General features: G+C 37.9%; 1 protein-coding gene and 1 non-coding gene across 6 annotated transcripts in view; both read left to right on the top strand.

The window, feature by feature from the left end:
* The window catches only part of LOC126162203 (maestro heat-like repeat-containing protein family member 1), a 275,479-nt gene that overhangs the window by 195,885 nt on the left and 53,382 nt on the right, over window positions 1-26,212 (top strand). For all 5 annotated transcript variants that reach the window (XR_007535034.1, XM_049918545.1, XM_049918542.1 and 2 more), the window contains exons 24-27: window positions 17-131; window positions 3,399-3,545; window positions 17,600-17,941; window positions 22,630-22,764. Coding sequence is in view for 4 of the 5 variants with exons in the window: in XM_049918545.1 (XP_049774502.1) it covers window positions 17-131; window positions 3,399-3,545; window positions 17,600-17,941; window positions 22,630-22,764 (739 nt within the window). In the remaining variant the exon portion in view is untranslated. The remainder of the gene's footprint in view (window positions 1-16; window positions 132-3,398; window positions 3,546-17,599; window positions 17,942-22,629; window positions 22,765-26,212) is intronic.
* Window positions 2,435-2,518, top strand: Trnas-gga (transfer RNA serine (anticodon GGA)). Its single transcript is given in 2 exon segments — window positions 2,435-2,474; window positions 2,484-2,518. It is a non-coding gene; the product is annotated as a tRNA-Ser (tRNA).

Raw genomic sequence — 26,212 nt, 5'->3', positions numbered from 1 at the left:
AATGTTTGCTGTGCAGGAAAGTATGTCAGTGTGTACCGCAGGCATTACCAAAATTGGTGGGATGTTTCAACCAATATGGAACAAGTAACTATGAGCCCCAAAGAATCACAGTAGCTGCATTTTATGCAGAGGTAAGTTTAAAGTATGAGCTTTTATCGGAAAGGATGAAGGGAGAAAACCATTTCGGCATTTTACTGTTACATTCTCATTTTTATATTACTTTTTTCTGTTTGATTGTCATCATTTTGATTAATTATAATTTAATTTGATAATTTGTCCTAAGAAGCTTACCATGTAGGATTCCCTTTTCTCACACTTTATTTCACACTTTAGAAATCTATTGAACTATTACAGAAAATAAATGAAACACCTAAAATATAGTTAATATTAATGTTAGACTGTGGCGCTCACAACTGTAATTTGATTTGCGTAATGCAAATTGTGAAGACAGAATTTGTGTTAAAATATTCAGATTATATTGTTTTGCACTTACATATTCAATTGTCAGTATGTTGAAGGTGCACTAGGGTCACGGCTCTGCTTATTGCATTAATTACTAGGCTGATAAGCCAAAACATTATGACCAACTGATTAACCGTGTGTTGGTTCAACTTTTGAATGTAATAAAGCAGCACTTCTGCATGTTGTGGCTTCAGCAAGTCGTTGGTAGGTGTCCAGAGTTAAGTGACACCACATGCCTTTGTACAGATCATGTAATCCACATGAATTGCTGACCGATGGTTTAGTGAACATTGAGCTTTTGCCAGAAAATGTCCTAAAATGTGCTTCATCAGGTTCAGATCACATGAATATTGTGGCCAGTAGATCTCCATAAGTTCACTCTCATGCGCCTCAAACCATTGTAGCATGGTTCTGGTCGTATTACATGGACAGTTGTCCTGCTGTAAGGGGCTATCACCATCACGGAACATATCACACTTAAAGGCATGCAGGTGGTTTGCAGTAATGTTCACATGCCACAGCCATCAAAGTGCCTTTTATTGCTGCCATAGGTCTTATGAACGCCTAGTTGAATGTGCTCATAGCATAATAGTGCCTTCCAATAGCCTTCGACTGTGGCACAGTGCACGTACGCAACACCCAACTGCCTGGGTGATGGCATTTTCAGAAATGACAATAGACTTCATGTAACAACAAATGTGACTCGTCAGATCGGGTGACATGGTCCAGTTGTGACAATCCTGTGCCCACTGCAGTCACAATTGATAAAGTCATTAGGTCAACTGGAGAACACTTAGGGGTTGTTTGCTGCACAAATGCATGTTCAACAATGTGTGCTGAACAGTGTGTACTGAGACACTTGTACCTACACCAGCATTGTACTTTGTAATTAGACCTGCCACAAATCGCTGCCCCTCCTGATTCACAGTGCAGATAAGTCTCTGACTTCCATGGTCTCTGCTGAAGCATGAATGTTCAACAGCTTATCATTTACTCATGGTTTCACAAACTGTCAGTCACATTCTATAGATACTCAAGACAGTAACATGTAAAGAGCTGGCCACTTTCACCATATCTGAGCTGTTCATTTTCAGGTGGTGGGAAATAACAGATTGCCCTTTGTTGAAGTCACTTACGTCAGTAGATTTACCTATTTGCTAAATGTATCATTGCCTGAAAGATTCTTCATTTGTCTCTGCTCTGCTTGTATACTTTCCTTATTGTGTCACAGACTGCAAGGAGACATTCATCTCATAGTGGGCAGTAATCACAATGTTTTGGCTCATCAGTATGTAATCACCATTTTACCAGAACATACAAGTTGTGAAAGACATTGCATATTAGCATTGTTCTGCTTCTGCACATCTTCATAATATCAGACTTTAGAAACTTTACAACAGAACAAAATACTGTTGCACTACTTTTTAACTGAAATGCCATTAGGATAGGTTAGGTTAGGTTATAGACTGTGATGTAGAGTGGCCCTCATTATCACAAAAAGTTGTGCATCTGATGTTATTTTACTATACACTGAGCTGAGGTGACAAAAGTAATGGGAAAGCGATATGCGCATATACAGATGGTGATAGACAAGGAATAAAAGGGCAGTGCATTGGCAGAGCTGTCATTTGTACTTAAGTGATTCATTGGAAAAGGCTTCTGACGTGATTATGGCTAAGTGATGGGGATTAACAAGCTTTGAACACAGAATGGTAATTGGAGCTAGACGCTTGAGACATTCCATTTTGGAAATTGTTAGGGAATTCAATACACCGAGGTACACAGTGTCAAGAGTGTGCCAGGAATATCAGATTTCAGACATTACATCTCACCATGGACAACACAGTGGTAGAGCAGAGCCATTTGCGTAGAGTTGTCAGTGTTAACAGACAAGAAGCACTGAATGAAATAACTGCAGACATGAATGTGAGACATACAGTGAACATATCCTTTGGGTCTGTGCAATGAGCCGGCCGGAGTGGCCGAGCGGTTAAAGGCGCTACAGCCTGGAGCCGCACGACCGCTACGGTCGCAGGTTCGAATCCTGCCTCTGGCATGGATGTGTGTGATGTCCTTAGGTTAGTTAGGTTTAAGTAGTTCTAAGTTATAGGGGACTTATGACCACAGCAGTTGAGTCCCATAGTGCTCAGAGCCATTTGAACCATCTGTGCAATGAAATTTGGTGTTAATGTGCTATGGCAGCAGATGACACACACAAATGCCTTTGCTAAAGAACAACGTTGCCTGCAGCACCTCTCTTGGGATCATGACTATGCCAGTTGGACCCTAGATGACTGGAAAAATGTGGCATGTTGATATGAATTCTAATGTCACTTGGCGAGAGCTGATGAAGCCATGGACCCAGGTTATCAATAAGGCACTGTGTAAGCTGGTGGTGGCTCCATGATGGTGTGAGAAGTAAATGGATTGGGTCCTCTGGTCCAACTCAACTGATCATTGACTGGAAATGGCTATGTTCAGCTACTTGGAGACAATTTGCAGCCATTCATGGACTTCATGTACGCAAACAATGGAATTTTTATGGATGACAATACGCCATGTCACTGGGCCACAGTTGTTCATGATTGGTTTGAAGAACATTCAGACTGTTTGGGCAAATGACTTGGCCACCCAGATTGCCCTATGTGAATAGCATTGTACATTTATGGGACAAAATTGAGAGATCAGCTTAAGTGCAAAATCCTGCATCAACAATACTATCACAATTATGGATGGCTACTGGGGCAGCTCAACTGAGTATTTCTGCAGGAGACTTCCAATGACTTGTCGAGTCCATGCCGTGTCAAGTTTCTGCATTACGCTGGGAAAAGGAGGTCTGATGAAATATTAGGAGGTATCCCATGACTTTTGTCATCTCAGTGTAATATGTTTCTGTATGACAGGATTTTTTTTTTTTTTTTTTTTTTTTTTTACAGATAATGGCCATGAGAGGTAGCCTACAGATGGTCCTCATGGAAAGTATTATGTCAAACTTGTTGAACTGTTTGGCTGATCCGTCTCCAGTTGTCAGGCAATTGTGTTTAAAAGGCCTGGCTTCACTTTCTTGCTGGGAGCAGGAACAGGTATGTAATACCTGTGTGTGTGTGTGTGTGTGTGTGTGTGTGTGTGTGTGTGTGTGTGTGTGTGTGTGTGTGTGTGTGTGTGTTGTAGGTAAGGTAGCATTTGCAATTATGTCTATACCATATTTTATAGACCATAAGATGCACTTTTTTCTTCAAACAAAATTCAAGTGCATCTTACACTCGAAATTAATATAAAAATGTCCAGTGTTTGATTTCAAATTCCTGCCAGTCTTAAAAATAGCCATATATTTGATGCCATGGGAAACTTATCTCTATCTGGCAACATGAAAAAAATAAAAACAATTAATATGATGTGGGATATAAATTGAAAGTAATAGGGTATGCGGAAGAACATGGAAACAGAGCATCTGAGCAGCATTTCAGCCCTCTGCCAACAGAAAAAACCATATGGCGAGTACTAAAAAAGAACTGAAAAAATGAGGAAGACTAAATGTGAAAATAGAGGACTGAATGCAAAATGGCCAAAACTAGAAGACAATGTATTGAAATGGGTTCAAGGACACCATCAAAATGGCATTGGTATTAATACAAAAATAATTCAAATACACTCTCATCAGCTAGCGCCACAGAAGAACTTAATAGATTTTAAGGGTTGAATTGGTTGGTGCTACAGGTTTATGAAGCATCATGGACTTAGCATGTGAACCAAAACCGAAAAATCTAGAAAATGTCATAAGAATATGATGAGAAAATATTATCTTTCCATTGCTTTGTTATTCAACATTGAAAGAAAACAATTGTGGAACTAAGCCAAGTAGCAAATATGGATGAAACTCCTCTGACATTTGATGTGCTGAGTAACAGGACTATTGCCATGAAAGGTGCTAAAACTGCAACTACAACATAAAAAAAGTTTTGCATCACCTCAAGAGTTCCGGAACCTGTACAGAAAATTGGAATAGATGTATGCCTGTATTCATCATGGCATACTGTCCCCAAGTTCATCAAGGCACTGTTGGTCTAGATTGTCCCACTCCTCAATGGCGATTCAGCGTAGATCCCTCAGAGTGTTTGGTGGGTCACGTCGTCCATAAACAGCCCTTTTCAATCTATCCCAGGCACTTTCAATTGAGTTTATGTCATTAGAAAATGCTGGCCATTCTAGTTGAGCAGTGTCATTATCCTGAAGGTAGTCATTCTCAAGATGTGCATGATGGGTATGTGAATTGTCGTCCATGAAGATGAATGCCTCACCAATATGCTGCCTATATGGTTGCGCCATCAGACAGAGGATGGCATTCACATATTGTACAGCCATTACAGCACCTTCCATGACCATTAGCTGCATACATTGGCCCCACATAATGCCACCCCAAAACAGCAGGGAACCTCCACCTTGCTGCACTCACTGGACAGTGTGTCTAAGGCGTTCAGGCTCACTGGGTTGCCTCCAAACATATCTTCGACGATTGTCTCATTGAAGGCATATGTGACACTCATTGGTGAAGAGAACGTGATGCCAATCCTGAGCGGACCATTCAGCATATTGTAGGCCCATCTGTACCGTGATGCATGGTGTCAGGGTTGTGAAGGTGGTCCTCGCCAGGAACGTCGTGAGTGAAGTTGTGCATCTTGCAGCCTATTGCACACATTTTGAGTCGTAACACGACGTCCTGTGGCTGCACAAAAAGCACTATTCAACATGGTGGCCTTGCTATCAGGGTTCCTCCGAGCCATAATGCATTAGTAGCAGTCACCCACTGCAGTAGTAGCCCTTGGGCGACATGAGCGAGGCATGTCATCGACAGTTCCTGTCTCTCTGTATCTCCTCCATGTCCAAACAATATTGGTTTGGTTCATTCCGAGATGCCTGGACACTTCCCTTGTTGAGAGCCCTTCCTGACACAAAGCAACAATGCGGACGCGATCAAATCACGGTATTGACCATCTAGGCATGGTTGAACTACAGAAAACAAGAGCCATGTACCTCCTTCCTGGAGGAATGACTGGAACTGATCAGCTGTCGGACCCTCTCCATGCATTGCTCATGCATGGTTTAGTGACATATCTGAACAGTCAAAGGGACTATGTCTGTGATACAGTATGCACAGTCAACATCTATCTTCAGGAGTTCTGGGAACTGGGGTGATGCAAGACTTTTTTTGATGTGTGTATAAGAACAAGTGGATGCGAAAAAATGCATTACACTGTTGTCCTTTCATGTTGTCGTTACAGTACTAAATGATCATTTGCCAGTGCAAAACAATACCAAAACCGTCTGAAATACTGCCAGATGTTGTTCATGTAGACGGCAAGGGTTGGTTGGTCGAGGCTGGTATGAAATTATGCATTAACAGTGCATGCTCTATTGAAGAAGGGTTCTCTTGTGGTAAATCAGTTTAGTAGTCATTTGAAAAAATCTGTGAGAGAGAAATTGAGACAGGGAAACAGCAAGCTAACTGTTATTCCAGGAGGACTTACTTCTCAATTGTAACCTCTTGATGTCTTGATAAATAAACCATATAAAGTGTACTTGAGAGAGAAGTGGAAGAAATGGATGATGGATGAAACCCAACATGAATTCACGGTGGAGGGACCCTTAAAACAAACTACAATCAAACAAGTGGGTTGTGGGTAATACAGTCGTGGTCTAGAATGAAAAAATACGTCATTCAGAATGAGATTTTCACTCTGCAGCAGAGAGTGCACTGATATGAAACTTCCTGGCAGATTAAAACTGTGTGCCAGACCGAGACTCAAACTCAGGACCTTTGCCTTTCGCGGGGTAGTGCTCTACCAACTGAGATACCCAAGCATGACTCACATCCTGTCCTCACAGCTTTACTTCTGCCAGTACCTCGTCTCCTACCTTCCAGACTTAACAGGAGCTCTCCTGTGAACCTTGCAATATCCTCCGCAATATCCTTTCTTTCAGGAGTGCTAGTTCTGCAAGGTTCGCAGGGGAGCACTTGCTCACAAAAGGCAAAGGTCCCTAGTTCGAGTCTCGGTCCAGCACACAGTTTTAATCTGCCTGGAAGTTTCGAATATTTCATTGTTAAATCTCTCAAGAAGTGCAGCATAAGTAATGCTCTCGGTGGCAGTGTAGACCATCTCGTATATGTGAAGAGGACAATGATTTCGATGAAGAAGAAGAAGAAGAAGAAGAAGAAGAAGAAGAAGAAGAAGAAAGTTCAGATGATGATTTTCATGGATTTTAAAGGTCAGCTCGGTTTTATAAAATAGGTTTTTTTTCAGTTTAATAATAAAAGTGATAAAATGTTGTTTTTTAATTATTTAAAAATTAAGGTGCATCATATAGTCCGTAGCATCTTGTAGTCCATAAAATATGGTACTTCTGTTCTTAATTCACCTGTTCAGGATTTTATGGAAAGCATTTAAAATATTACCACTATATAATAATACAAATAATTGGATGAAACGAAACAACTACTCCACATACAGTGGGAATGTTGAGTGCATAATAATTTACACAAAAAGTGGAATATTTATGATCAACCATAATTATGCATGAATAAATACTTAATGGGCCATCAATACAACTTCACTACATGAAAATATAATGCCATCTACTATTGAAAACACTGTTACAGTGTGTGGTCTATATGATTATAGATTGATAGCATGCTGTAGCAGCGACCTACTACTACGTAGGGCCTGAGTTTTATCGCAGTCAGCTCTAAGTTACTTTAAAATCTTTACTACTCATAGCGGTAGCCTTCCAGGACAAGAATGTCTCCCTTGTTCTGCTAAATGTGTCATACTTAAAAGCTAAAAGAGCAAAATTCTCATGGAAAATAATAATAATAATAATAATAATAATTCATGGCAAGCACCTATATCATCTAACACAGCCACACATCGATCAAGATGCATCCAACACATGGCTAAGAAAAGGCAATATATACAGTGAGATGGAAGGATTCATGATTGCAATACAGGATCAAACAATAAACACCAGATATTACAGCAAGCATATTATTAAAGATCCCAGTACCACAACAGATAAATGCAGACTTTGCAAACAACAAATAGAAACAGTAGATCACATCACAAGCGGATGTACAGTACTAGCAAATACAGAATACACCAGAAGACATGAAAATGTAGCAAAAATAATACATCAACAACTTGCCATACAACATAAACTAATAAACCAACACGTTCCCACACACAAATATGCACCACAAAATGTACTGGAGAATGATGAATACAAATTATACTGGAACAGAACCATTATAACAAACCTGACATCATACTCACCAATAAAAAGAAGAAATTAACACAACTAATCGAAATATCCATACCCAATACAACAAATATACAGAAGAAAACAGGAGAAAAAATTGAAAAATACATCCAACTGGCTGAGGAAGTCAAGGACATGTGGTATCAAGATAAAGTTGACATTATACCAATTGTACTATCAACTATAGGAGTCATACCACGCAATATCCACCAGTACATCAACGCAATACAGCTACATCCAAACGTATATATACAACTACAGAAATCTGTAATTATTGATACATGTTCAATTACCTGAAAGTTCCTAAATGCAGTGTAACATATACCGTACAGTTAAAAGGAAGTCACGCTTGATCAAGGTCCGCGTCACTTTCCATTTTTAACCAGACATAACATCTGAGAAAGGAAAGGTAATAATAATAATAATAATAATAATAATAATAATAATAATATGCTCTCAGCATGTACAATTTTGGAACAACAGTTGCATCTGAAGTAAAGAGAAAGAAAGAAAGAAAGAAAATGCTCATCAGGCGGAAAGGTAAGAGCCTACATAAATGACTGTATTGAAGCTTAATGAAGGCTGCAGCAGCAACAAGCACAACTGTATTATTCTTAGAAGGGGGCCCTCCATACTGTAAATCACAGATTTTAATGCACTTCAAATATGTTGCAGAGGCACTTACACTGAGTACCTGGTTATCCAGTTTTTTAGTGACGGGCCTTAGTTTTTCCGAAAATTGATTTTGAAGTTCATTGCGCCCTTTGTATATCTGTAACATTACAAGCGTTCCAAGCGAGTCAGCATAGCGCAGCAGTAAAGGTTCAGGTCTACTGCACTGGAGGTATCATGTCCGAATCCTGCTCATGTACTACTTCTTCTTCTTCTTCTTCTTCTTCTTCTTCTTCTTCTTCCTTTTTTTCCAAAATCAACCGTATTTTTCAGTTTTATTTCAAAGAATATCAATAATCAGTGGTGTAAAGTGTGTGAAATTATAAATATATATTCAGTTATTAATTTTTTCAAATATTTGTTCCATTTGTTGTCCTATCATATTCTCCCAATTCATCTTCTTCATTTATATCTATCAATTCATCATCAATAATGATCTGTCTTTCGCCAAAGAGATCCTGTATTGCGCTACATATCCATCGTCAATTGCAGCGGAATTGGCAGAGAGCACACTAGGCGGTGTATTCGTTGTTGTTGTTGTTATGGTCATCAGTCCTGAGACTGGTTTGATGCAGCTCTCCATGCTACTCTATCCTGTGCAAGCTTCATCTCCCAGTATCTACTGCAACCTACATCCTTCTGAATCTGCTTAGTGTATTCATCTCTTGGTCTCCCTCTACGATTTTTACCCTCCACGCTGCCCTCCAATGCTAAATTTGTGATTCCTTGATGCCTCAAAACATGTCCTACCAACCGATCCCTTCTTCTAGTCAAGTTGTGCCACAAACTTCTCTTCTCCCCAATCCTATTCAATACCACCTCATTAGTTACGTGATCTACCCACCTTATCTTCAGCATTCTTCTGTAGCACCACATTTCGAAAGCTTCTATTCTCTTCTTGTCCAAACTAGTTATCGTCCATGTTTCACTTCCATACATGGCTACACTCCATACAAATACTTTCAGAAATGACTTCCTGACACTTAAATCTATACGCGATGTTAACAAATTCCTCTTCTTGAGAAACGCTTTCCTTGCCATTGCCAGTCTACATTTTATATCCTCTCTACTTCGACCATCATCGGTTATTTTACTCCCTAAATAGCAAAACTCCTTCACTACTTTAAGTGTCTCATTTCCTAATCTAATTCCCTCAGCATCACCTGACTTAATTTGACTACAATCCATTATCCTCGTTTTGCTTTTGTTGATGTTCATCTTATATCCTCCCTTCAAGACACCATCCATTCCGTTCAACTGCTCTTCCAAGTCCTTTGCTGTCTCTGACAGAATTACAATGTCATCGGCGAACCTCAAAGTTTTTACTTCTTCTCCATGAATTTTAATACCTACTCCGAATTTTTCTTTTGTTTCCTTTACTGCTTGCTCAATATACAGATTGAATAACATCGGGGAGAAGCTACAACCCTGTCTTACTCCTTTCCCAACCACTGCTTCCCTTTCATGCCCCTCGACTCTTATAACTGCCATCTGGTTTCTGTACATACTGTAAATAGCCTTTCGCTCCCTGTATTTTACTCCTGCCACCTTCAGAATTTGAAAGAGAGTATTCCAGTTAACATTGTCAAAAGCTTTCTCTAAGTCTACAAATACTAGAAACGTAGGTTTGCCTTGTCTTAATCTTTCTTCTAAGATAAGTCGTAAGGTCAGTATTGCCTCACGTGTTCCAACATTTCTACGGAATCCAAACTGATCTTCCCTGAGGTCGGCTTCTACCAGTTTTTCCATTCGTCTGTAAAGAATTCGCGTTAGTATTTTGCAGCTGTGACTTATTAAACTGATAGTTCGGTAATTTTCACATCTGTCAACACCTGCTTTCTTTGGGATTGGAATTATTATATTCTTCCTGAAGTCTGAGGGTATTTCGCCTGTCTCATACATCGTGCTCACCAGATGGTAGAGTTTGGTCATGACTGGCTCTCCCGAGGCCATCAGTAGTTCAAATGGAATGTTGTCTACTCCCGGGGCCTTGTTTCGACTCAGGTCTTTCAGTGCTCTGTCAAACTCTTCACGCAGTATCTTATCTCCCATTTCGTCTTCATCTACATCCTCTTCCATTTCCATAATGTTGTCCTCAAGTACATCGCCCTTGTGTACTCCTTCCACCTTTCTGCCTTCCCTTCTTTGCTTAGAACTGGGTTGCCATCTGAGCTCTTGATATTCATACAAGTGGTTCTCTTCTCTCCAAAGGTTTCTTTAATTTTCCTGTAGGCAGTATCTATCTTACCCCTAGTGAGACAAGCCTCTACATCCTTACATTTGTCCTCTAGCCATCCCTGCTTAGCCATTTTGCACTTCCTGTCGATCTCATTTTTGAGACGTTTGTATTCCTTTTTGCCTGCTTCATTTACTGCATTTTTATATTTTCTCCTTTCATCAACTAAATTCAATATTTCTTCTGTTACCCAAGGATTTCTATTAGCCCTCGTCTTTTTACCTACTTGATCCTCTGCTGCCTTCACTACTTCATCCCTCAGAGCTACCCGTTCTTCTTCTACTGTATTTCTTTCCCCCATTCCTGTCAATTGTTCCCTTATGCTCTCCCTGAAACTCTCTACAACCTCTGGTTCTTTCAGTTTATCCAGGTCCCATCTCCTTAAATTCCCACCTTTTTGCAGTTTCTTCAGTTTCAATCTGCAGTCCATAACCAATAGATTGTGGTCAGAATCCACATCTGCCTCAGGAAATGTCTTACAATTTAAAACCTGTTTCCTAAATCTCTGTCTTACCATTATATAATCTATCTGATACCTTTTAGTATCTCCAGGATTCTTCCAGGTATACAACCTTCTTTTATGATTCTTGAACCAAGTGTTGGCTATGATTAAGTTATGCTCTGTGCAAAATCCTACAACGTGGCTTCCTCTTTCATTCCTTCCCCCCAATCCATGTTCACCTACTATGTTTCCTTCTCTCCCTTTTCCTACTGACGAATTCCAGTAACCCATGACTATTAAATTTTCGTCTCCCTTCACTACCTGAATAATTTCTTTTATCTCGTCATACGTTTCATCTATTTCTTCATCATCTGCAGAGGTAGTTGGCATATAAACTTGTACTACTGTAGTAGGCATGGGCTTTGTGTCTGTCTTGGCCACAATAATGCGTTCACTATGCTGTTTGTAGTAGCTAACCCGCACTCCTATTTTTTTATTCATTATTAAACCTACTCCTGCATTACCACTATTTGATTTTGTATTTATAACCCTCTAATCACCTGACCAAAAGTCTTGTTCCTCCTGCCACCGAACTTCACTAATTCCCACAATATCTAACTTTAACCTATCCATTTCCCTTTTTAAATTTTCAACCTACCTGCTCGATTAAGGGATCTGACATTCCATGCTCCGATCCGTAGAACGCCAGTTTTCTTTCTCCTGATAACGACGTCCTCCTGAGTAGTCCCCGCCCGGAGATCCGAATGGGGGACTATTTTACCTCCGGAATATTTTACCCAAGAGGACGCCATCATCATTTAATCATACAGTAGAGCTGCATGTCCTCGGGAAAAATTACGGCTGTCGTTTCCCCTTGCTTTCAGCCGTTCGCAGTACCAGCACAGCAAGGCCGTTTTGGTTAATGTTACAAGGCCAGATCAGTCAATCATCCAGTCTGTTGCCCTTGCAACTACTGAAAAGGCTGCTGCCCCTCTTCAGGAACCACATGTTTGTCTGGCCTCTCAACAGATACCCCTCCGTTGTGGTTGCACCTACGGTACGGCCATCTGTATCGCTGAGGCACGCAAGCCTCCCCACCAACGGCAAGGTCCATGGTTCATGGGGGGGGTGTATTCGTTATGAGATTCAAGTCGCAGAGTAGATTTTCAGCGTATTTTATGGCATTTGTGATTTCGCCTTTTGATTCTTCGTTCAACTCCTCTACTTGTGGATCTTCTTCTGGCTGCACTAATGCAGAAACACTTGGTTCTTCCATTTCACAGAATTTTCTAACACACAGCACTAGAGACGCTTTGCGAGCAACTGATGCTGTAGTTACATTTACGTAAAGGAATACAACTCGCATCCTCATTGGCCACAACTAGGAGCTGGGGTTCCCATTACAGCTAACGGTATTCATAGGAGAGGGGATGATAATGGGCGGAGATTGATTTCAGGTAATACAAGAAGTGACAGTTGTACGAACGGAATGAATATTTGAAAAAAATGAATAACTGAATATATATTTATAATTTTGCACACCTTACACTGATTGTTGATATTCTTTGAAATAAAATTGAAAAATTCGCTCGATTAAAAAAAATTGTTGATATTGTTTGAAATAAAATTGAAAAATTCGCTCGATTAAAAAAAAAAGAAAAAAGCACACAAGCACGATTCAAACACAATACCTCCACTGCAGTAGCCCTGAACTTTTACCGCTACGCTATGCTGGTTTGCTCGGAATGCTTGTAATGTTACAGATAAAGAAAGCACACATTGAACTTCAAAATCAATTTTCCGAAAAACTAAGGCCCATCCCTAAAAAACCGGATAGACAGGTACTCACGGTAAGTGCCTCTACAACATATTTGAAGCGCATCAAAATCTGAGATTTACAGTATGGTGCTGCTAGTGTAGAGATATCTGGTTCCCTTGATGAAAGCTAGTGGGAGTGACTTACAAAGGAGAGAAAAAGTCTCCCTGATGAAGGAACTTATACTTCAAAAAGTTAGGGGCAGATATTGTTCTGTGTTAGCGGGTCTGTCAGCAGACTGAAATTTCACTGCCATCAGATGAATACTCAGCCATTCTACCTCCTTGTAAGTTTACAGTTTTCTCAAGTGAATTTTTCTTGTGATACCGAAAGAGGATTAGTAAAAGTAATATTCTCCAAATCGTAGCCCAATTTCGAATCATATCATGAGTTTATGTGATCTATTAACATGATAATTAACAGGAGTCAAAACTATCATTAACAACCTTTTTTCCTGAATGAGTGCAGCACTTTATTCTTTGGAAAATAACTACCAGTGAACAAATCTTCATGTCACACAACAAACTAATAACAGAATAGAGAGAATGTGGTAGGTCTGGAAAATTGCTAAAAAATGTAGAATGAATGTCTGATGACCATGCAAAGACTACAATTTCAGGATGGGAAAGAATGAAGAAACATGTGAATTGATGAGGTAAGAGAAAGACATGAGATTGAATACTTCATGAGTACTTTCATCATTATGAAATATTATGGCAGTCACACTTCAAAGGCTATAAGTGTTGATGGACAAAAGCGTTGTACCTACTCGTGAAGTAATTGGTGCTACATTGCATAATGTATTAATTTTCAAGAAATGGTCTTTGGGCATAAAGTAATAATCATGAGCAAGCATAAATGCATAAGAATTGAAAGGAAAAGAAAAAAGAGATGGGATAGAAATTATTGCTGTTGATTGAGTTAAGAAAATGTACTTTGGACAGATCAGTAGAAGTGAAATTAACCACTACACTCACACAGGTAAAAAGAGTCTTTAATAGCTGAAGAGTAGGGTTATAGGAAGATATATGGGTTCCACAGAGATGACACAAAAAGAAACTAGAAAAGTAAAAATAGAGTTCCCACAAGAAAGTTATTATGTTTATGAAGTTGGTTTAGTGGATGAGGAAAGAATTCCATGAACAAATGTAACAAATGAAGGAATTGTAGTATGTTGGAACAGTACTTGAATCAGAGTCCAAAATATCGACACAGGATATAAAAAAGTGGAGACCATAGGTAAGCAACTAGAAAGACTGATGACCTAAAAAAAAATTTAAAAGATTGAACATGAGGCTGGTGGTGGTAATAACAGTATGAGTTTACAACAGAAGTCTGAAGGAGGGAATGTGGAGAGAAAAGAAATAATTTTAGCATTAAATAATGTGGTTTTGGGTAACAGTAGTATCCAAATATTTGCTGTCAGTTTAGTAATAGTAATTATGAAATGAGTTCCTTTGTGTAACTGTAAATGAAATTGCCTTGTTTTGTATTGACAGTGGGAAAGGGAGAAAGAGGGAGGCATAATTTTGAAAACTGTGTCTTGTAAAAATATAGTTCTTAAATTTCACAATAAATACCTGTTGTCAGTTGCACAGATATTTTTATTTTGCTTTTCTGTTGAAACACAGATTAATCTATTATCTTCAGAAGTCTACAAGATTAGGGCTAAATCATTAGACCTTGGCCATACTTTTATGTGAAGTATAAGAAGTGTATTACAAAACGTACTTAGTTTTTGTTTAGCAGATGTCAGTATCTTCTTCACAGAAACATAATGTTGCAACATGTCCAAAAACATACATATTGTATGCGATTATTTTAATCACAAGTCGACAGATTGATAATTTGTAGTAAATGAATCACATTTATGTACGTAATTCAGGTGTGGCACTAGGAGCAAGGAACATATGTAAAGACCAAGGAACATATGTAAAGACATACAAAGTTATAACTGAAGTATATAGAGAAGTTGTATGTAATGCATTTGAAATAGATGGCACATAGTTATAACATCTAAAGGGAATGGACTAAAATCCACATTTTATAAGAGATGCTGCACAATCATAGTAGTGTCTATTTTTCAGTGCAAGCTGAGTGTTCAACAAATCTTTTGATTGTATGGCATCTCTTATAAAATGTGAAATTTAGTCCATTGCTTTTAGATGTCAGAACTGTGTGCCATGTTTTTCAGGTGTATTATATACAACTCCTTTATATACTTTAATTATAATTTTTTTATGCTTTTATATATATGTTCCTTGCTGCTACTACAACAGCTTGACTTCGTACATACACGTGGTTTATTCACTATAAAGTACCAACCTGTTAACCTGTGCTTATAATAATCACATACAATATGTACATTTTGTAGACATGTCATGGCATTATTCTTCTGTGAAAATATGGCAAATTCTAGTGTCTGATTCCACCAGTCAGCTTTGACCAATGACATCATCCTATATGTGGTCTCCTTTACAGGTGAACCACTCTTTCCTAAAATTTTCCCAATAAAAGGAAGTCGACGATTTGCCTTCCGTACCACAGTTCTCACATGCTCATTCCACCTCATACTGCTGTGCAGTGTTATGCCCAGGTATGTAAACAACTTGACTGTTCAAGCAGGACACTAGTAATACTGTATTACATGTTTGATCTTCCCCCTCATCTGCATTAACGTGCATTTTTTCACATTTAGGGCTAGCTGCCATTCATCACACCAACTGAAAATTTTGTCCAAGTTGTCTTGTATCTTTCTACAGTCACTCAACTTTGACACCTTACCATATGCCATGGCATTATCAGCAAACACACACAGATTGCTGCCTATCAGCCAAATCATTCACATATATAGAGTACAACAGCTGTCCTATCACAGTTCCCTGGGGAACTCCATGAACACTTGCCATTGACTACATAGTGGGCTCTATTATTTAAGAAGTCTTCAAGCCACTCACATATCTGTGAGCTTATTCCGTATGCTCATAATAGCAATGGGTACTGTGTCAAATACTTCCAGGAAATCTATAAATATGGAATCTGCCTGTTGCCCTCCATCCCTCGTTCTCAGCATATGATGTGAATACTGATTCCTGCACATAAGCTTCTCAGTCTCAAGAAACTTCATTATATTCAAATTGAGAATTTGTTCAAGGATTCTGCAACAGGCAGAAGTTAGGGATATTGGTCTGTAATTTTGCAGTTGTGTTCTTTTACCTTTATTATTCACTGGAGTCTCCTCCACCTTTTTCCAGTCACTTGGGACTTTGTGCTGGACGAGAGATTCATGACAAATGAAAGCTAGGTAAGGGGACTGTGCTGTAGAGTACTCTTTGTAAAATCGAACTGGGATTCCATCCAGACCTGGCGACTTACCCACTTTCAAGTCTTTAAGTTATTTTTCTACACCAGGTATGCTTATTACTATGTCGTCCTTATGGGAGTCTGTCCGATGGTCAAATGATGGTATGTTTGTATGATTCTCCTGCTTGAATGATTTTTTGGACGTGAAATTTAAAACTTCGCTTCAGTTTTGCTATCTTCAATTCTCACACCAGACTGGTCAACAAGGGACTGAATGGAATATAGGTCAATTGTGGCTAATGATTCCTAAACATTATTTTTTGCAGTAGTGCAGAGACCAACACCAAAAAGCTAAAAATGCTGAAAGAAACCACTGCAGGCATGTATTGCAAAACACAATTGTAATACACTTACAGTTGTTACGTAGACACCACACACACAGTACAGACAACAGGTCCAAAACAAAAACTCTAAAAAATATCAGTGTGCACACACCTACTATAAAAACAAGAAAAGTAACAGACCTTGAAATAATATGCCCTCAGGTTCCTGTGTAACGTCAGCCCCAGAATTTGTGTAACATTTAGAAAAAAAGCCAAATATTTGTGAGAACAAAGATTACAAATATGAGTGCAGATCATTTCACTTGCAGCAGTGTAAGCTGTGGTCTTTTGTTCCTGCACAGTTTTATGTCAGTTATTAAGATAACCACAGATAACATTTAATAACAGGCCAATTACATGTTTTATCAGGACTTCACTTGTCAAAGCCACCGGATGGAGTCAAGCACTATAATTTATCCAAATTTATTAGCAACAGCTGAAACAATATGAAGTGATTTTGTAATAAACTACTTATATTTAACATAAATATTCAGCCAAGAATTAATGATTTATGAGGATCTTAATTTTGTAGACTTCTGAAGATAACAGATTAATCTGTTGAAACCTGTAAAGCTAATTAAAAACATTTGTGCAGCTGACAACTGAATTTTAATCTGATATATGCTACAGTTGCTGAGAAAATAACAGCTATGGAAAAAAATCATGATTTTTAAACTTTTGCTGCCAAACACTAGTAACACTATTACATTTTCCTCATTTAGTTGCTGAAGTCAAACTCCAAATTTCGTTTTAAGAAATTATTGAGGTTTTTCAGTGTTCGTACTTTAAGATTACACAAGACGAGCACAGATGTAATGTGTGGTTGCAAATTTGAATTATTTTATAAAATAAAATTATGATACATGCTACCAAAATTAGGTCTGATGTGGTGGTGTCATTGCATCTTTTTTAATTTGATGGAGAGCTTGGCTAATTTTTTTGAAATTCATGTTTTCTTATTTTCTCTTTATTAGGTGAATAGGCATTCAGAATGTGTCTTATCTGCCTTGCTGCAAGGATTGGATGACCAGGAAAATGGAAGCAAGATACCATTTGAAGCAATGAAAGGGTTCATCAGGATGTTGAAAGTGGCTGATGACGCTCAGATAGAAAATATTCAAGTGACCATTGGTTTACGTATAAAACCTTATTTTGAGAAAGATGATCCTGAGCTTCGAGCTACAGCTATTCAGATCTTTGGTGACATTGCAAGATATGGCAACAAGCCATCTAAGACACAATTCCTGGAGCAAATAAATGGAAATTTAGCTTGTTTCTTTCTTCATCTGAATGATGATCATGAAATGGTCATTAAGGTAACATTTGTGGTTATTAAGTTCATTTATGTTAGAAAATATATTAAATAATGTTATGGGTATTGAAAATATTGAATTTACTTACCAGATGTTAGTAGATATAGGAACTGAAAGTACCCAGCATAAGCGAAAGTTCCACCCAAGACACTTGCCCTCAGGAAACCAAAAATAGAGGATTAGAGGGCTACACTTTAAAAAGCGCTAACAGTATAGTAGACAGCATTTCATTGTTGGTGTCGCCTAAATCGTTAAAATGAATCCCATCTTCTCAAGCTATACTAAAATGCAATTAGCTTCAGTGGCTACGTTTTTACTATCTAACTTGCTGACTGTCAAAGATATCATTGAGGTATGTAATTCAGGTTTAATGTAGTTTCTCCCCTTAAAATATCTTCTGGATTCAGTTTTATGTGACATCAGGCAATTTTTGACAAGTTTACCTGAAAATAACATAGCTGAAACACAGTAAGTACTTTTAAAATACATTTATTGCGTCACAACACAGATAAAACTGACGTAGGTTTAGTGCCCAAAAATTGATGTAAGACTGACAGTAATACTGAGGCACTACTACGTTAATACTAACTGCTGTAATACCAACGTGATTCGGCTTCCGCCATTGCTGGTTATCTAAGTTACAATATTTGCAGTCACGTTACGTAATGTTTGATCATAATTGAATTTACAGTTAACATTTGTATGCTTTCATAAAACTGGTTATATATTTTAGCTGTGCAAATCATGGCAATATTTCTGAAACAATTAGCATGTTGAAATATCTGTTTCCATATTTAAATTTCATGAAATGTGCATGGATAACAGTGTCCTAATTATTTCTGACAATTACTTTACAGTTGCAATATAACTTTTGTTCCTAACATGATTCCTGTGTCATTTCAATGGACTCTTTGTAATCACTATTAGTCTTTTACATACAAACTTCTCACAGGATAAGTTGGGCTTATGTTTATATTATGGTTGACACATTTTTCATTTATAGTACACTATCTCCTTAAACTTATCAGAACTGGTTTAAATTCAAATTAGTTTTCATTAATACAGTAGGCAAGCAATGTCAAAATTTAAACTTCTGTGCATATATAAGTTCTCATAAACATCATGTTATAGTATCATAATCTCCGAAATGCGTGAAATTATACTCTTTGTTTCATACTATCCTATTCTGCTACGTTACACACCTCTCCCATCATCTCCTGTTACCCAGGATTTGTGTGACTTTTGACTTAATCCTTAAATTGTCTTATATCCTTGACTTACGTTTTTTCTCGTGATGAAGATCCAGTGGTTCCAAATACTGAAATTTGTTTTACCTTTTATTTATGACTGTATCTGCTGACGTATAGCATGTAACAGTTGTTTTCCATCTTCATTTGATGGGCATTTTATCTTGGAGTTCTTTCCTTTATAGACGTTTATACTTTTTCATGGTTTAGCACTAGGGAATAAAAAGATAGCATCTATTTTTGACAAAATTTGCATCTATTTTTGGCAAAATTTGCATCTATTTTTGGCAAAGCCTGCATCTAGGTTCTTGTAATTTTAAATGATTAAAAACACAAATTTAAAAGACTGTAGTGCTAGGTGCCTGCAGACAAGCCCTTAGTGCTTTGAAATTGAATGCTGTAAAGAAGTGATGCTTGGGGAGCCTTTTGACTCAAATGTTTCCTTTTGCAGAAACTTCTTTGTCTGAAATGATCTTAGCTGGTTTGCTTCATTTTGATCCATTTAAGCTTTCAAGAAGTGATTGTTTCTGATGAAAAGCAGAAGCAACTTCCTGTCGGTGAACAGAGTGCTTCTCTGATTTAAGGTATTTCTTGACTTTCTTTTTTTTTTCTCATCCAATGTGATGATTAAAAAACTGGAGAATATTGATTTTTGACCTTTTGTGGGTATTTTACAGCCTTATGACTCATACTTGATGACACTACAGCTTCAATTGACAAAGTACTTTACATAGAAGTGGAATCAAAAACAACTCTATTCAGCTGTTGAGGGAAGATTTTCATTGTGGTCAAAATATGTTGACAAGTGTTTTTTATTTTTTTATTCCAGTTGCTACAGTGCAGAATGTGGGCACTATAAACTGTCACTCAGCCATGAGGATAAACAAATAGAATTAAGATCACCAGAGGATGGAGGAGCACTGCGGGGAATGTGCCCTGCTTTCCACTCACAAGACAGACAGCCTACACCCATCTTCAATTTTTCTGCAAAAGCAGAACTGACACATCGCGAATACCATTACTGTTGCGAGTTTATCAGACTCTGTGATGGACAAGAATTAGTCTCTTCACTCATTTCGATACAAGAAATGGAAACAATAAGGAGCGCATAACATAAAGAATTCGTGATGTCTGCTGCTCAATTGCCTGCTGAAGTTGACAGTGCCGTAAATGAGGTAGTTCAGGCTCAACTTCTACCAGTATTGGAGGCAACCACAGTTCAAAATACCTACCAATTAAAACCGCACTTTAAAATGTTTGTATTTGTACCAACTTTGGAAGTTTAGCTAGCAGACAAACATATATGTTTCTCTTTGTAACTTCCTGGGTCTCATGGCAGATTCCAGCACTGCATTACATAGCATGTGTCTTATACTGACAATTCAATTGCCTACAATTTGTGTGGCACCATGAAATTGAGTGCACTGATGTGTTGTTGCATTTGTGCACTTTTTATTTTGCAAACATGTTCTTACGCACGTTATCCTTCCAAATTGGGCTTCACCAGACGATGTGCAATACTGGTAATGAAAAATTTAAGTTTTCAATAACTATGTATAGAAACTAACACTATCTCTGATGTAATACTTCATCTGGGTACGATAAGGTACAAAATAGCATTTATTAGGTAATTTTTGTGTGTTCACATTTCGAGACAGAATTCACATCTATATTTGCATTTACCACAAATGCAAATATTTCAAGTCCATATTTATTACTTACATCAGTCACTCCTCTGCAAAGATAATTTGGGCAAATTGGTGCCATCTGCAGTTGTACACTCTTAAAGACTGAAGAATAAAGAAGGCTACTTGATGAATTTTTTTCTTGGAAAACACCTTCCAGCGTATTATTGTGATACATGCATACATTTTTTTCCCATAAGTTTAGATGAAAGCCATCAATCACTCAAACTCACTGTCACATTGAATCCTCCACATGGTTCGTAGATGTTGGCCTTAAACCACTTGTGTTGTAGGCAGCAGGACACACTCATCAGTCCCCCACCCTCTTTCCCCAGACCATCCCTTTGGACAAACACTGATTATTTTTCTGGGCACCCCCTACACACACACACACACACACACACACACACACACACACACACACACACACAAAATCACATTGTATATTTCACTGTACAAGGGCATGTAAAATAAATATTTAAAAAAATAAAAAATAAAAAAATCAGATTTCGGCCTTTGATGATGAGTTTCCATCCTGCGTCTTTTTATATATGAGATACTTTGGAATAATTTTCAAAATTCATAAAAGTAAGATTTTGTCTTTGCTTTGAAGGAAAAAAAAGACTGACTGCTTTCATATGCCCTATAATCCCTCATTGTTTCCTTCACGTGACTCCTATTTGAGGCACGCAATGGAGGCAGCAAAATTGTTTCATAATCTGATTTCAATACTAGCTCTCTAAATATTTCCTAGAACAATGTTGCTTTTCTTCCAGTAGTTCTTCTTTAGCTTCGCTGAGCCTCTCTGATAAACTGTCATGTAACCTATACCAACCTGTTAAAATCCCAAAAATGTGTTTCTGAATTTCTTCAATGTTTGCTGTCAGGCCTACTTAATAAGCACCCCCCCACACATTGGAACAGTATTTTGGAACTAGTCTGTTATCTTGTTTAATCAAAACTGTACTTTCCTAGAAACCTGTAATAAATTATTTTGCATTTCCTCACTGTACTACTGATTTCCCAGTTCTTTCTTCATATTTATGATCCATAAGCATACCTTTCTGAAAGACTAGAAAATTCATCTCGTATTAAAAAAAGTCATCAATATTTGTAATGATACGTAATTCAAACAGAAAGAAAAAATGAAAATTATTGGAAAGATCAAATACCGGGTAAGAAACCAGCTTTATGGGGAAGTTACTTCATGTGGTCTATCGATGACTGACAAAAAGAAGAAAGAAGTGCACATAACGTTCCTTTAATCTTTGAAGATTACCCTACAGGATTCTCCCCAGACCACTCTTAAAAAGTCATTTCCATAAATGAAGCTGTATGTTTAAACAGAATTTATAAAATTTTTGAGTACTTAAATTAAAAGGTAGGAGGTTGTTATCCAGTTCATTGTAGAAGATAAAACAAGAAGCTTTTTGTGAGAGTCGGGAAGGCACTGATATTTAGATTTTTGTTTTAACGAAATACATATAAATATTCAATTTTTGCAACACTTTTCAGGTTCCCTTTATGAACTGCCATGCCATTCCAGAAATAATTTTTCATTGTTTTGTTCAGCTTATATTATTATTGTTGTCATTATCTTTGTTATCAGTAATAATAATAAGGGTGATATCAGTAGAGAGTGGTGTTGGGGGAGAGAGTGGATGAGTTTAACTATGCAGAACACATCTCTTACAATATACTTAATGAAAACTGTGCTCTCTTCTATTCTATCTAATTTGTTATAATGTATTTTGTGCAGGCTTGTAAATATACATTGAAGCAGGTATGCCCATGGTTGCAAACTGAGAAGCTGAATTCAATGTGCCAGGAACATTTGCATAATGAATCTGTTCTGTATTACACCAACTTCATCACAGCTGTTTCAAAAATTCTGGTATGTAACATTTGTCATATAATTGATTATTTGCATCTTACTTTAAGAAAATTTCAACAAACTTAGTAAAGTTAACTTTAATAAGTAGGTAAACTGTTTGATCATAGATTCTGAACAGAAAATATTGTCCTTCCTGCAGTAGGCCTATTCCGTATTAAATAGCATATTAATTTTCTTTTGTCAGGATATTTTCACTTTGAAACTGTTGCAGTGTACTACTATGTACTCTTGCTGAAAATAAAACAAGAACTATGCTAGGGCTTGAGCCTTTTTCCATGAATTTTCTTAACAGAGATTTTAATTAAAATATCTTTAGGGAGAATGTCTACCTCTAATATGCCATTTTCTCCTTTCTCCTCATCTCAGTTTCCACATACACTCCTATCAATGATAGTAGTTGTTGTGTCTTCAGTCCGAAGATTGGTTTGATGCAGCTCTCCATGCTGCTCTATCCTTTGCAAGCCTCTTCATCTCCGAATAAGTACTGCAACATACATCATTATGAATCTGCTTACTGTATATGTCTCTTGGTCTCCCTCTTTGATTTTTACCTCCCATACTTCCCTCCAGTACTAAATTGGTGATCCCAAGATCCCTCCAGTACTAAATTGGTGATCCCAAGATCCCTCCAGTACTAAACTGGTGATCCCAAGATGCCTCAGAACTTGTACTACCATCCCATTCCTTCTTCTAGTCAGGTTGTACCACAAATTTCTTTTCTCCCTAATTCCATCCAACACCTCCACATTAGGTATGTAATCTACCCATCTAATCTTTAGCATTCTTTTGTAGCACCACATTTCAAATGCTTCTACTCTCTTCTCATCTAAACTGTATTTCTCTGCCTCGTGATGACTAGGTGTTGTGTGATGTCCTTAGGTTAGTTAGGTTTAACTAGTTCTAAGTTCTAGGGGACTGATGACCATAGATGTTAAGTCCCATAGTGCTCAGAGCCATTTGAACCATCTAAGCTGTTTATCATCCATGTTTCACTTCCATACATAGCTACACTCCATACAAATACTTTCAGAAAAGACTTCCTGGCACTTAAATCTGTACTCGATGTTCACAAATTTCACTTCTTCACAAAAAATGTTCTTGCCATTGCCATTCTACATTTTATATCCATTCTATTTTGGCCATCATCAGTTATTTTGCTACTCAAGTAGCAGAACTTATCTACTACTTTCAGTGTTTCATTTTGTAATCTAATTCCCTCTGTGGGCATACAGCTGTAGTTGTTGAATCAATGATAAAAGGGAGACAAGTGTGGGAGAAATTTAGTGGAGAGACTTATTTATATCTCATTGTAGAAGTTTATGTCCTAGTGATGCTTTTGCTGTATGTAATCCAAGTTACTCATTGTGTGACTCTTTACAGAGAAACAAACCCAGAGAGAGAGAGAGAGAGAGAGAGAGAGAGAGAGAGAGAGAGTAGTAGTAGTAGTAGTAGAATGAGTTATTCATGGATGTGAAGCTGTGAGCTCAATTGTGAGTTGTGCTTGGATAGCTCAGTCAATGGAGCATTTGCCCATAAAAGGCAAAGGTCTCAAGTACAAGTGTCGGTCTGGCATAGGGTTTAAATCTGCCTGGAAGTTTCAGAAAGAACAGTACTTTGCACTTGGAACATATCCATGGTACATGCCCAGGAGACACTGTTGGATGAAAACAACCTGCAAAATAAAAATAAAGTTACCTTAATTTTTTGTGGAGCAGCACACAGCAAATACCTTAAATTTGGTTCTAAATTAATGTAATGCTGGAAAGTACTGGTGGGAATATAGCTAATGGAAGAAAAAGCGGTAAGACATTGTGCCCGAACTGCAGCCATCTTCCACTGAAACTGTACCTCTGCCAATGACACATACATCATCATTTGAGGAAACTGCTGTTTCCTGTGTCAAGGTGAGGCAAACACAAAAGAGTGTCGGGATCTGTTAGTTGTTGACAGTTCAAATGTACTGCGATAATGATACTTCTTAGGTATGTGTCAGCATGGGATGTGCGGGATCACCTTGTGCAATTTCTACGTATGTCTGGCACGCCCAATCAGCGTGTTGAAGAAGCTCTTTTGGCAGCCATTGAAGTAATAAGATGCAACCAATTGTAGATTTTGGTGCATGTTGGAATGAATAATGCTCCTTGTGTGGGGTCTGAGGTAATACTTCGATCATTCCAGTAACTGACTGAGGCAATTGAGAAGACCAGCCTTGGTCACAGAATTTCAATGATGCTTAAAATCTGCGGCATTGTCTCCAGAAATTATCAGGGCCAAATAGTACTAAGTCAATTAGGAGGCTTGAATCAAGACTTCAAAGGTTTTGTGACAAGCAAGGCTGTAACATCTTGGACTTGTCATAGGGCTGAGAATAGTAGGGTCACCCTAAATGAGTCAGGGCTCACTATAGAGCAAAGGCTGCTACCCATGTGGCTGATTATCTGTGGGTGCATATGCTCAGTTTTTAGCTTAGGCGATTGCCAATCCATTCCAGATAATGACAGCTATAGGAGACTCGTAAAGTATTAGAGTAATATTAAAAAAAATGACCCCGACAGGTGAAATAATTCAAACTCTAGTGGTTAACTGCTGAAGCATTCACAATGAAGTTCCAGAATTTGAAGCAGTCTCAAAAAGCTGTGGAGCTCATGTAATAAAAGGCACAGGAATTAGGCTAACATCCAAAATCGACAGCATTGAGATTTTTGGGGTACATGTCTGTGTACATCAAAAAGATAGATGAGTCAGAAGTGACAGTGGTACATTTGCCACAGTAGACTCGAATCCAATTAGATAGAAATGAGAACTGCATGCAAGTTTTTGTTTGTAAGACTCAGTATCAAGGGTGGACATAAACTTGTAATTGAATCTTTCTATCATCCCCCAGGTTCAGCCCCAGAGGTAACAGAAAAATTGAGGCAGAACCTCACTTCATTAGTCCAAATACTGTCATCACTGGAATAGACCATAATCATCCAACAGTCATCTGCAAAAATTTCAGTTTTGTAAGTGATGGGCATCACAAGACATACTGCGAAATATTACTGCATGCCTTCACCAAAAACTACCTAGAACAGATAGTTTGGGGGCCCACTTATGAAGAAAATATGTAAGAGCTAATGACAACAAATCAAACTAACTTCATTGATGGTGTCTGTATTGAAACTGATGTCATTTACCACAACACAGCCCTAACAACAATGATTAAGTACAAATTATAGATAAAACAAGTAGAAAGATATACATTTTCGGTAAGTTAGATAAGGAGACAGTTGTGTTACATCTTAAAGAGGAACTTGAAACAGGAGCAGTAGAACTACTGTGGCGCAGTTTAAAAGAATAGTTGACCATATACTACATAGATATGTACCTAGTAGAACACTGGATGTTTGAAGTAACTGTCTGTGATTTAAAATCACTGTAAAGAAACGTCTAAAGAAACATTGACTAC

Source organism: Schistocerca cancellata, chromosome 2 (assembly GCF_023864275.1).
Source record: "Schistocerca cancellata isolate TAMUIC-IGC-003103 chromosome 2, iqSchCanc2.1, whole genome shotgun sequence".
NCBI classification, from domain to species: Eukaryota; Metazoa; Arthropoda; class Insecta; order Orthoptera; family Acrididae; genus Schistocerca; species Schistocerca cancellata.
This window is presented reverse-complemented; position numbering and strand designations above follow the sequence as displayed.